Source organism: Alosa alosa, chromosome 18, assembly GCF_017589495.1.
Source record: "Alosa alosa isolate M-15738 ecotype Scorff River chromosome 18, AALO_Geno_1.1, whole genome shotgun sequence".
NCBI lineage: Eukaryota > Metazoa > Chordata > Actinopteri > Clupeiformes > Clupeidae > Alosa > Alosa alosa.
Genome location: NC_063206.1, coordinates 29346713 through 29359088, shown reverse-complemented (window position 1 = coordinate 29359088; position 12376 = coordinate 29346713). Strand labels below are relative to the sequence as shown.

General features: G+C 40.0%; 1 protein-coding gene across 1 annotated transcript in view; it reads right to left on the bottom strand.

Annotated features, from left to right (window-relative positions):
- The window catches only part of LOC125311531 (exportin-5), a 46511-nt gene extending 37587 nt beyond the window's left edge, over positions 1-8924 (bottom strand). The window contains exons 1-6 of the mRNA XM_048269692.1: positions 8674-8924; positions 7975-8096; positions 3841-3913; positions 3626-3763; positions 1797-1979; positions 1684-1710 (exon numbers count right to left, since the gene is read on the bottom strand). Of these exons, the coding sequence (XP_048125649.1) occupies positions 1684-1710; positions 1797-1979; positions 3626-3763; positions 3841-3913; positions 7975-8096; positions 8674-8775 (645 nt within the window). The 5' untranslated portion in view covers positions 8776-8924. The remainder of the gene's footprint in view (positions 1-1683; positions 1711-1796; positions 1980-3625; positions 3764-3840; positions 3914-7974; positions 8097-8673) is intronic.
- Between the last annotated feature and the right edge of the window lie 3452 nt (positions 8925-12376).

Sequence of the window (12376 nt, the reverse complement as noted above, 5' to 3'; positions counted from 1 at the left end):
GTATAGCCAACCAAGCTTAAGTAGGTCAGTGTAGGCAGGCGGGGCTTACATACGCCTAGTTTGTCGGCCGGAACTCTGTTATCAGAACGATAATATTTAAGTTTTTTCACTTATCGGCCAATAATGTATCGGCCGCCGATATATCGTGCATCCCTAGTATGGTCACATGGATGACACAGACAAAGGAATACCAAAATTTAACTTTAGTAGATTAATTTAATTTATTTAACGTGTTATCTTAGATTTTCTAAATGTTACCAGGAGATGTGTTAGCAGTTATCACAGGGTCTTCAGGGCTAATCCAGTTCACTTTAACAGCAGGTTGTGAGCAACAGAGATGCAACATACAGCTTCAGTCAAAGGACTTGCAGTTTTTTTCATTCAAACTCCATAAATAACTCCATATCCATAAATCTGCTTGATTAACTAAGATTCAGTCACCAGCTTCCCTCATCCATCTCCTAGTTTTCCATCAGCGTTTTCTCCACTCCTTTGTTCTTAAAGAAGCAACACCACTTTTATGACAAGACACTTTGCTATATGCATGCTATACAGTTGACTTACTAGTTTTGTTACTACTATGCATGGAGGACAGGCCCATTATGAGTTCTGTCCATCATTGATGGTAGGCTTAGAAATGATAGACCATTTTAGGCTACGTTCAGACTGCAGGCAAAAGTGGCCCAAATCTGATTTATTCAGACTTCTTTAGAAGTAGTGTGAACAAATTTAGAGCACTTCCATATATGGTCCTGAATCAGACCCAGGTCTGATTTGTTTTCAATGTGGCCGCAGTGTGAACAATCAAGGCGGATTTGATCAACTTTTACGTCAATCTACATCGACATTTGTCACAATTATGCGCCGGCGGGAGTTAGCTGATGTCATTGTTATTGTTCTTTTGCTCATACGGGTCAGTTCGGAACTGCAAACAGTTCACACTGTAATCTGATATAGGCCACATTTTAAAAGATAATCTGAACAGCAAAACAAAGAATCGGATCTGAGCCAAAAATCCAAATAGAGCATTAACACTTGCGGTGTGAACTTAGCCTTAGAGTCATTTTAGTGTTAGAAATCTTGTTGAAAATGTCCTAAATTGCTATATGTATACCTGGTATGGGAACCTGGAGGTTAAAAACAGCCAGAACAGTAATGGGCAGTAAAATTATTGGGAAAGAGCAGGTACAAATGGGAGATTGAATTTCTCAACTAGTTCTAGTTCTAAAATGTACTAGTACTAGTACTCACTAGGGAGATCTCTCGTTGTCAAGTGGGCATATTCCAGGATTCTGATGAACCTTAACTTTGAAAAATCGCTATTTTACTTAGCCTACTACCATGTAACTACCTAAAAGCCGCCTCCGTCATATACTACAATGTTGCTGCAGTATGTTCTGAACGTCACAAAACGTCGGAAATGTATGCACGTATGTTTTGTCACATGCCAAGTAGTGTATCAACTGATTTGGGAATGTCTTGAATAATTGCGTTTATAACAGACTACTATTGAAACTATTGAAGATCACATTTGTGGGGTAAAATAAACATCTAAACATCGGACCGTCAAGAAATATCCTAGTGGAAACCCTGATTTGTATACCAATTAATTTTTCACATAATCAACAATTACATTTTTTTCAATCAACTGTATAAGACAAAACACCACCACCAGTCAGTTACCTTTTCCTCTTCACCAGCAACACATTTCTAAGGAAAGAAAACAAAAGTATACTTAAATTCATACATAGTCCATTTTCACAGCATATAATTTTATAATAAAGATATTCACCAACCAATTTGCGGTAGTTGTCCACATTGAGCTGCAGGACAGTGAGCAGGAAACTGAAGATGCCATCCATATTCTGGGTTAGGGTTTGCTGGATATCCCTCCGCCTCTGTGTGGGCAGTGTCTGAAACGTTATCACGTCCTCGGCTAATCGTAAAAGAATCAGCATCACCAGCTCTGCCTGAGCTTCCTAAAAAGGTCAAATCCAGCAGGACAGGTGTCATCATTACATATAGAAAGATGACTGCTAAGTAAATCAAATGAGATAGGCAACTTCATTACACTTCGAGAGTAACCGTACATCGAAACATTTATGTCTGCCTTTACAGTTTTTCTGGTGGACACTAGGGATGTCACGATTAGAGATTTTGGTGGTACGATAATTGTCTGATGAATAATCACGATTATTACGATTATTTTGCGTGAATATTTTTCACAACAGTACTAATGTATAAAATCACACAAACACATTCTTTAGAGGTTTTGATCTTTAAAGGTTATTTATTGCTGTTTTTTCACAGTAAGACACTGCATAGTATAAAATAATTACTCTACTTTGTAAACTGTATTTCCCTTTTTGGAAAAAAATGAAGTCAAAGGCTGTAGTCTCTCTCCTGATAATTTAAAGGATAATTCCGGTATTTAGCACTTTGAGTCCCTTTTCTGGTTTGTTTTGGAGTGGTGGACACCGACATTTTGACGACTGGTCCCGTCTCGACTTTTCTGACTCGTTTTAAATCGCCTTTACTGCTTCAGAGTGGCTGCCTATGCACAAACATGTCCTTGAAACAACCCTTAACGTTCGTTTTCCAAACTCTGAAGCTTCTTCTCAGTTTTCTCTGAACTAGTGGTTTCCACAGACATGTTTTTCTTACTCGTAATCAAATTTGTTCCACGGTCAGTAACCATGTCTATCACAGGTCATCTTCTGCCCCTGCTCTCGCTGACTCTAGGGGTATTTTTTCATTATGTCGTACTGTAGCTTGATAGGGTGTAGCCCATAGCTTAGTAAAGCCTGGGCTACTGCCACAATGAGCTGCTAACCCATTGTAGCCCCGGCGGGGTCTATTTCCTCCTGTCAGCCGTCTTTCCGTGCTGTCACAAGGTCTTTTCCTAGTCCTCCTTCCTCCAGATGTAAACGTTTGCCAATAGGTTGCGTAGGTTATTTCTGAAATGTCATTAGGCAAACAGTAGGCCTAAATGAACTAAATCTCATAGCCTAGGTAGGTTAGCTATACAAACTTCACAGATGAAAGTGAGCCAATCAACTTAACATTGGCCTATTATTATTTGGCCAGCCTCAGCATCACTTAAACTAGCTGCCATGTATCGCTGTATTTGGCATGACAGCTGCAGCTTGAAAATGTGTGAGGAGGAAAGACGCAGGCTAGGGAAGGCGAGGCACTAAACACACGCCTTGTTGCGAACATGCATCTTACTGCAAAACAACACTGTCATTCTTAAAAGTATTGATAATAAAATTAGGAATTGTGATATGTTTAATTTCAGGGTATTGCTGTGCACCATTTTTTTTGGGGGCTGATATAAACCATTGTTGACAGTGTCTTGTTCTTGTTCTTCTGCTAAGACAAGCAGCACTTTCTGTTGAGTGCACAATTGGTGTTTCTTTGTTTTGGTTCTGTGCTAGTTGCGCTAATCTGTCTATGGTACCAGATGTACGAGTCAACGGAAAGGCGGTGTAGGAGAGCCTTCACGATTTATTAACCATGACGTTTCACACCGTGGTTAATAATAAAACCGGTTTACCGTGACATCCCTAGTGGACACTAGTTGTGTCAACAGACAAAAATAGAAACTTGAAGGAATAATCCTCACTCCCAAAGTAGTAAGCGTCTCCAGTTCTTTCAGCATGTCTGGCCAATTCTGTGGCCACTCTCTCTTGATCATCTCAACAATAATGCGAGACAAGGCATCCTTAATGTGACTTTCCTCCATCAAGATAGGATATGTTCCCTAAAGGGGAAAAATATCATTCAAGGGTCCAACAAATCCAAATCAAAAATTACACTAAAATGAATCACAGCACAGACCTTTGATAAGAGCTCCATGGCACAATTTTTTAAGTGAACTTTCTCCTGGGGTGACATATTGTTCCATCGGAACCTAAGTTTGAATGGGGAAAGACAAGTTAGACAGTAGGCTAACATTATTGTTGCCATACAGTACAATTCTTTCACAGAAACATATGTCACAGACCACTTGGAGGTGCAAACAATATCGGTTCATCAATCAGTTAACTTCGAAACAGCCACAGTGTTTCCCATACATTGACTTATCTGTGGCGGCCCACCACAATATCAACATTGACCACCACACAATAATTTTCCAGGTTGTTCTAAATTGTGCTTAAATCTAGTTAGCATCAACCATGCTGCACTAATTTGTTAAAAACTGTTAATTCTGCAAACCTACCACCACAAATAAAATGTAATTCTGTGGGAAACACTGAGCCACTTTACTTTGGATATACAACAGTAATACATCGGATAGACAACAGTAATACATCATAGGAGTGATTCACTTTAAAAAATATACACTGGAGTAATTCAACATTTGACACCTCCGATATTTTTAGTGTTCTAAAGACTGTTAGTTACCAAATTGATAGCCAAGGAACCAGAAGTAAACACACATGGATGGCTATAATAACTGCGCTTTCATTATACAACTAAACACGACAAAATACTTTTATAACCCTTGAGCAGTATACCCGTGTGGATACCCGACCGGACAGGTTCGGACAAATATTTAGAAATTATAGTCGGGTTCGGTTCAGGTTCGGACACATGGGGGCGATATGCATTGGAAGCTTTACATTTAAAATTCCTTATTATGTTGGGTAACCAACAGGTCTGCTTTACATGATGCATACATGATTTTTTGAGAATAAAGTAAAATGTAAAAAAGCCCTAATAGCTTTCTTCCTGTGTGCAATATTTGTTTATCGTGATGACGCATTTCAGGCATGCCGCCTAAAATGCACACGCGTTGTCACGACTACATAAACAAATGTTTATGCACATTTCGCACATAAGCACAGTCTTGGGTGACGTTAAAAAAAGTTGTTAGCCTATCAGAAGATTTTAAGATTATTTGAGTTGCATAGGCCTGTGGTAAAGACAGCTACCGGTAGGCTATAAGGTCGTCTCGTTCAATTGGATGAGGATTTCCTCGAGTTGCCCCAATTAATGTCGATGCTGCATATGGATCAGTGACAGAGGCACTGTAGCTTCGAAGACTGTTGCAGTTCATTTCAAGACTTTTTGTCAATAGTAAGAATTCTATTTCAATAGGCTTTGCTTGCTTGGGCCTCTTGTGTTAATGTGCACTGTGTGTGACCTGCGTGCGTGCACGCTCATCTGATTCTGTAGACAATTTGTTGTGTGTTCCGTTTAATGGGCTAAAAAGACAGGCTATCCACAAAGGTGAACGTTTAATTACTAGCATGGGAATAACTGAGGCATCATCTGCGTCGGGCTCGGGTCGGGTTCGGACATAAAAATGAAAATGCCTGTCGGGTTCGGGTCGGTTTCGGACGCAACTCTGTCGGACGCGGGCTGGGTTCGGACAGAAATTTGCAGCCTGATCCGCACTCTATTGAGCAGCTCCTTATTATATGATCTCAATGGCGATGCAGCATTTGTTTGCACCTCCAACAGCATGGCATACCTGGTTACCGCCCAAAAACACCCGTATGTTTGTGCAGAGGTGGACGAAGTACACAATTCCTAAGTGAAACTAGATGTACCGCAGAGCGGTACAAAATATGACCGCCGCCCAGTCCAGCACATTTTTTCCACAAAAAGAAATCACGCTGAAAGGCCTATATGATTCTGTCTCACTAAATTGCATTATCCACACTCAATTCTCACTGGTATCTGCTAGACAACAAGTACCAAAACATGATTAGTTCATAGATTTCACATGTAAAATTCATTTTATACAACCCCACCTCCATCTTGCCTGTTCATAATTCTGAGAAATTCTTGATTGTTTGTGTTATGTTTATGTTATGTGTGTGGGTGTGTGTGTGTGTGTGTGAGTGTGTGCGTGTGTGTGTGCTTGTGTGTGTGCCTGCGTATGTGCCTGTGCATGCAAGCGTACATATGTCTACTGTGTGAGTATGTGTCATACGTATGATTACTGTGAATGTATGTGTGTGTGTGTGTATCTGTTTGTGCACACATGTGTGCACATGAAATGGGTTAACATGACCCCTGGAGGCAAACGGGGAAAAAATGGTCATCCTAGGCCCTACAGTTCTCAACATATTCACAGAGAACTGTGTCTGCCCTACGCTCCTTTCGGGGGGTTACAGATCAAAACGAAAAATGACGGTTCCATGCTATCCATGTGGGGGTACATGCCCACCAAGTTTTGTGTACCCCGGTCTTTCAGTGTCCCGGGAATCCTTGTTGGTGTACGTCACTAAATGTACACATAAATTATTTTATTGTAAGGCCCCCATGAACGAAAAGTACACAAAATTTGGCATGCATTCGAGGGTGTCATAATGATCCTACACTTTTAATTTCGTGCAGTTTTGACCTTGTCAGCCAGAGATATTGTGATGAAAACACCTAATTATTTGCTTTTTAATTTTTAACTAGGTGGCGCTATACATGAAATAAGTGGTAATGGCATGGGTTGACATGCCCCCTTAAGACCAACATACATAAAAAAGGTGGACCTCCTAGGCCCTACGGTTCTCGAGATATTCACAGAAAACTGTCTCCGGCCACCTACAGGCCAGTTGGTGTAGTAACATAAATTAATTTATTGTGTGGCCCCCATGAACGGAATTCCACAAAACTTGGCGTGCATACAGAGGGTGTCATAATGATCCTACACTTCCAATTTCGTGCAGTTTTGACTATGTTAGGTCACAGATACCTTCAATTACAACACCTCATTTTTACTTTTTGTGTTTAACTAGGTGGCTTATACATGAAATGAGTGGTTATGGAATGGGTTGACATGGCCCCTTGAGATCAACATACAAAAAAAAAAAAAATGGGCCTCCTAAACCCTACGGTTTTCGAGATATTCACAGAAAACTGTGTCCTTACCCTCCTTTCGGGGTCCAGTCCAGCGGGGGCTACAGATCAAAACGAAAAAGCGATGGTTCCATGCTATCCATGTGGGGTTACATGCCCACCAAGTTTTGTGTACCCCGGTCTTTCAGTGTCCCGGGAATCATTGACGGAAATTTGGGCATGCGAAAAAAAAAAAAAAAAAAAAAAAAAAAAAAATCTGACTAAACCTATATGACCGCGCGGCAGGCTCTTGGGCGGTCATAATAATTACACGGCTCTTCATAAGCTTAATACATACATAATAATAATAAAATAGATCCCTTCATAGCGGAACAAGACCCCTTCGCTTGCGCGTCGGGGTCCGGTTCGCCCTGTCGGGACCTATTTCCAGATAATGACCGGCGTTCTATACATTATCTCTTACGTAGGGCCTATACACCATGTCAAATATTACTCTAATACAAGTGAATGTTGCTAAGTCAGATTTTTGCTGAAGTTGAAGTACAGAAGTACTTGCTTTTAAAAATACTTAGTATTCAGAAGTACAAGTATTTTTCCTTTTTAACATAATATAATGTAATCTTTATTGTCATAGGACCTTTAGTTTCTTACATCCAACAAAAACATTTGACCTATTTTCATAACTGGATGGAATAATATAATTTAAATCAATTATTCATTCTCAGTTCACAAATCTAAAACATTTTTACAGCCGAATACAAAACCAGATAACTCAATTATGATTAGATTATCTTAGATAGTCTACTGCATTATTGCCTTTAAAGAATCAAATGTGGTTAAAAGTAACAGTACTTCATGCTCATCTTCATGCTATCTATCTATCTCTAGATCTATCTATCTATCTATATTTCAAATGTAGTGGAGTCAAAAGTACAGTATTTGTCTTTCAAATGTAGTGGAGAAAAATACAGATACTCAAAAATCATACTTAAGTACAGTAATCAAGTAAATGTACTTAGTTACTGTCCACCTCTGTGTTTGTGTGAAAGAATTTAGACTACATTGTTGTTACACAGACAAATCATTGAAATCAGTACAATTATTCCGGTTCACAAATTAGTCTATAATTAAAAGTTAATTGCAACAAGTTAAGTGGTATAAACTTACTTGATGACATGTTCCAAAATCTGAAGACCAAAATGCCTTATCACAGGATTTTGTGTCCTATCTGACAACTGAAGACCGCATTGGACACAAAAGGGACATTTTTCCTTAAACTCTTCACAGAACTGCAAAAGAGTAACGTTATAGTTTAGCAATACTATTTGTGCAGGCCATGCATCTTGAAAACATATTTCTTTGCCGTGCAGTCATGCATCAATTAGGTTGAATTTCATTTATCCAATCCGCATACAGCATGGCATCAACGTTAGCGTTGATACAGCAAGTGTCTGAATGAGTGCTGGAAGCTTCATGCTCCTGCTAACAAGAGGCGCGAACGAGACTCTTTCAGGTTAAGGATTTGTTTAAGAGAGACGAATGTTCTGTTAAGTGATGAGTAAAATGTTTCGCTGTATTCGTCATATGACCGATTAATGTAGTCATAACGATAGCCTTCCATTCTAGCAATGAGCGAAGCACTGCATGGGTGGCCTGGTGGGTTAGAAGCTAGCCAAAATGCTAAAGTGGGCTAGATCTGTGAGTGACCAATAACCTTATCCTCGTTAAAATATTCAGTGATGAATAGTTACAAATCATGGGAGGCAATCAGATTTCAGAGATAGTACGTGATTTTTTTTAACCATCTAGGTTAACCTCTGTACCGTTGATTAACGTTTATACGATAGTGGGTTAGGCTAATGTTACCTTTAGGGCCTCCAAGCGATATCGTTGGCTCGATTCAGGATCCATCATAACGTTAACAGCTTTAATTAGCTGATCACACATTTCAGTGACTGGTTCAGCCATTACTCTTAAATTACACCACACAGGGTAAAACAAGATATAGTGTGCTACACGCAAGTCCCCTGCAGAAGGGTGAGCAGCATACGGTTCCTCACCATGTACACACACAGAACGTGCCACTACGCCGGGCGTATGAACCAAGATGGTTGACAACCTATGAGTATAACACTGGGACTTGTAGTTTTCTTGGACCTATCCAAATCACCAGCTTGGTAACCAGAGCCCGTCTACGGAGAGCCTTGCCACTCCGTATTTAGTCCCATTGTACCGAATTTTGGATGCAGTTCCACCAGAGTTCCACTGGGGGCGATCGCCATGAGTGCAGAATGAATGGGAGTCAATGGAGCTAGACGGCTAAATTTGTCTCTTTCACCTGATTGTCGTTGACAAATCTCAGATTTGATTGTAGTTTGTATAACTTCAACATGGGTTATAGGTCAAAAGTTGAATGAACGAGTACCTATGTCCTTTTGATTTCTTACAGGTTGGGTCGTTGTTGCACATAACACGCTAGCATTGTGCTAATGAATGACGTCATTGACACATTTTAAAGGCTTTTTAGAACAATTAAGTGACTTTAAAAAATATAATACTCAACCAAGTGTATTTTCTTTGCCTCCCCTTTAGAATACAATACTCAAATTACTTGAAAAAAAATTATATCCCGAGAAAAGTGGATTTTGAGGGGTACAGCTCCATAGACCTCCATGCATTCTGCACTCGTGGACGAGCGCCCTCATGTGGAACCACAAAAGGAACTGCAACCAGTTCAGAAACCGGAAGTTTTCCGAGAGTGGCAGTTCTCCCCTTTTTAGACATTCTCTGTTGGTAACCTAACACTTTTACGAGAACTCCGTCAGTAGAGGGCGAGCTTGATATTAGTATGGGCGGTTGACGTTTTATGGCGAAAAAAAATTGTAGAGGAAAAAATCAGATATTAGGCATGGGAATCACTTAGTCTTGTTGTAGGCCTACTGACTCTCCCATTCCCAGAAATATGTAGGCCTATGGGCTTTTAGATTTTGTATTGGTATTCATATTTACTCACTAATTTGTTGTGTTAGTGACTAAAATTGTCCTTTGGTGTGACATGAAAGTTGTTTGTAAAATTATAATTGGGTATATGTTTTTTTTTATGTGAGTCAATGTATCATAATATTCTATAACTGTAGAATTCCTTGTATAGATTTATTAGCCTACATTATACAGCAGGGTTCTCCAACCTTTTTTTCGTCCGAGAGGTAGGCTTTGACAAAAAGGACATAGCCGAGAGCTTTTAATATTAGTAGCAGAGGTGGAAGGTAACGATATACATTTACTCATTTTACGGTATTGAGTAGTTTTTTTGTGTATTTTGTATTTTTTAAGTAGTTTTTCAAATTAGTACTTTTATTTTTACTTGATTACGTTTTGAGTGAAGTATTGTACCTCGCTACATCACAAATCCCATGCGTTACTGAGTAAAAAAAAAAAAAAGTTAAGACTAACGACAACTGAAAGGAAGGGGGGTAATTGCGCCCGGAACCACTAGAATGATCAGCATGTAGCATAGGGCATGGATCAAGCTGGCACCAAGTCTTTCTGAAAGAGATGGAGATGGAAGTGGATCACGAGATAGGCTACCTCAGATTACCTGTGTAACCGAGGAAAGTGTATTTTCCGCTCTTTCAATGGGTTGCCTCAGTTCTATTGCGGAGATATTCAAGCAGTTTAACACCATGGGATTTCGTGTTTTAACGTGTGTGCTCACCTTTCTTTGGAAAGAAGTTTATTAGCATCTGTTTCCCCTCATTTTCATCTTTCTTTTTCTCGTTTTTGCCTTTGTTTTTTGGTAATCCGACTTGGTTTTCTTGGAGAAAGACATTGTACCAGCAGCACAACAATTAGCTGTCCACTACTAGCGATGCTCAACTACGTAAACCAAATGAGATACCTTATCAGTCGTTGTGCAGGCGGACCAAACCATTTTGCGCTTTAGCAAGGGAGAGTGAGAGTGACCTTAGACCTTGTCAAACTCATTAGGTAGTGGGCCGGATTTGTTGAAATGAAACCTCGTGGGGGGCTGTCATTGTCATGGTCATTATAATTTTTCTGCTCTTTCTCTCTTGAAATGCCCTACTTCTATGTTAGTTTTTCTGCTAATCCTTGCTGAGGATGGTTTGTAGGCCTAGAGCTAGGTTTAATCAATTTGTCATATCATAGAAATATTGCTTATAACACATTGTTGAAGACAACTGGATGTGAATTTCTTTGTTTTTTCTAATTTTCCCTTCCTACCAAAAACATCTGGGGTTTGAAACCTGCTGGCGGGCCTGATGTTTGACACCCCTGCCTTATACAGTCTTCACTATTTTTTTGTATACAAAATTTAGTCAGTCAAACATTTCGTCTGACATTCATTTTGACATTTAATTTGGAAATTAAAATATCCAGGTAAAATAAGATATACTCCAGACTTTTCAAGGGCCTTCTCCTCCATTGGGGCCCTGTAATCAGTCCCAGTTTTCCCACAGTCCGAGGCCCTTGGATCTGCTGAACTCCTTTACAAATAGAGTTTCTCTCTGAAACTCAACCTGGGCCTGCCTGCCTCAGATGCCTGTGAGCAGCTTTTCAGTTGTGCTGGATTACTGTTCACTGCAAAGTGAGCAAGGATGAGCACAACTAATTTTGAAAATCAACTGCTGCTCAAACTTAATGGAGAACTCCGGCGATTTTTCACATACTGTAGATCTGTTTCAGCAGCTAGCAGCTAAGGTAGCCAGGCAGCTGCAGCGCTACACTCTGGGGGGCATGAACATGGGGGCTCACGAACATGCCCCCAGAATGTAGCGCGGTAGCTGCTGGCTGCAGCCACTAGAGCTGGGTAAAACCGATTTTTTTGTTTTTGGCCCCCCCAAAAAAAAAAAGTAACTAAGTAACTACCTAAAATGCATTGCGCTACTAACCAAGGGAAACCTGGTCAGAAATCCGTGGCGAGTTGTTTATATGTTATTTTAAGAGCGCATTATCAACAGTGATATGGGCGGGTGCACAACGCACCCTGCTTTTCTCATCCATAGCTGCTCAACTAGGCCCCATCAAAGAGCCAGTTAAACTTATTGCACCTGTATCAACTGCTTTCTGCTCAACTAGGCCAACTCTCTCTGTGTCTCTCCATTCTACAAGGATATAAGGCTTATTCCATCCAACTTTCTATCCATTCATCCTCTTCAAATCATTCACTCATCCACCCATTAAACTCTATCAACATCCATTAAACAATCTGCCTATCAACATCCATTCAACTCTCTGTCTATCAACATTCATTACACTATCTACATTCAACTTTTAAACTATATACTCTGTCTCAGTCTTTAAAGGGACATTCTACCAGTGGAGACATGAATATGTATTGAAAGTGGGTCATATATGTAGTAGAATAGTAGCATAAATTTCTAATTTGGTGCCTTCTTGACCGAGAAAAGGCAGAAAATGACTTTTTAGTGCATGTGGATTGCAGACAACAATCCCCATAGTGCATTGCAATGCTCAAGCTCCGCAGGCCACTCCCACTGTCGAACTCAATTGTTCAACTCCGCCCATAATCTGTCAACCAAGGCTCGAG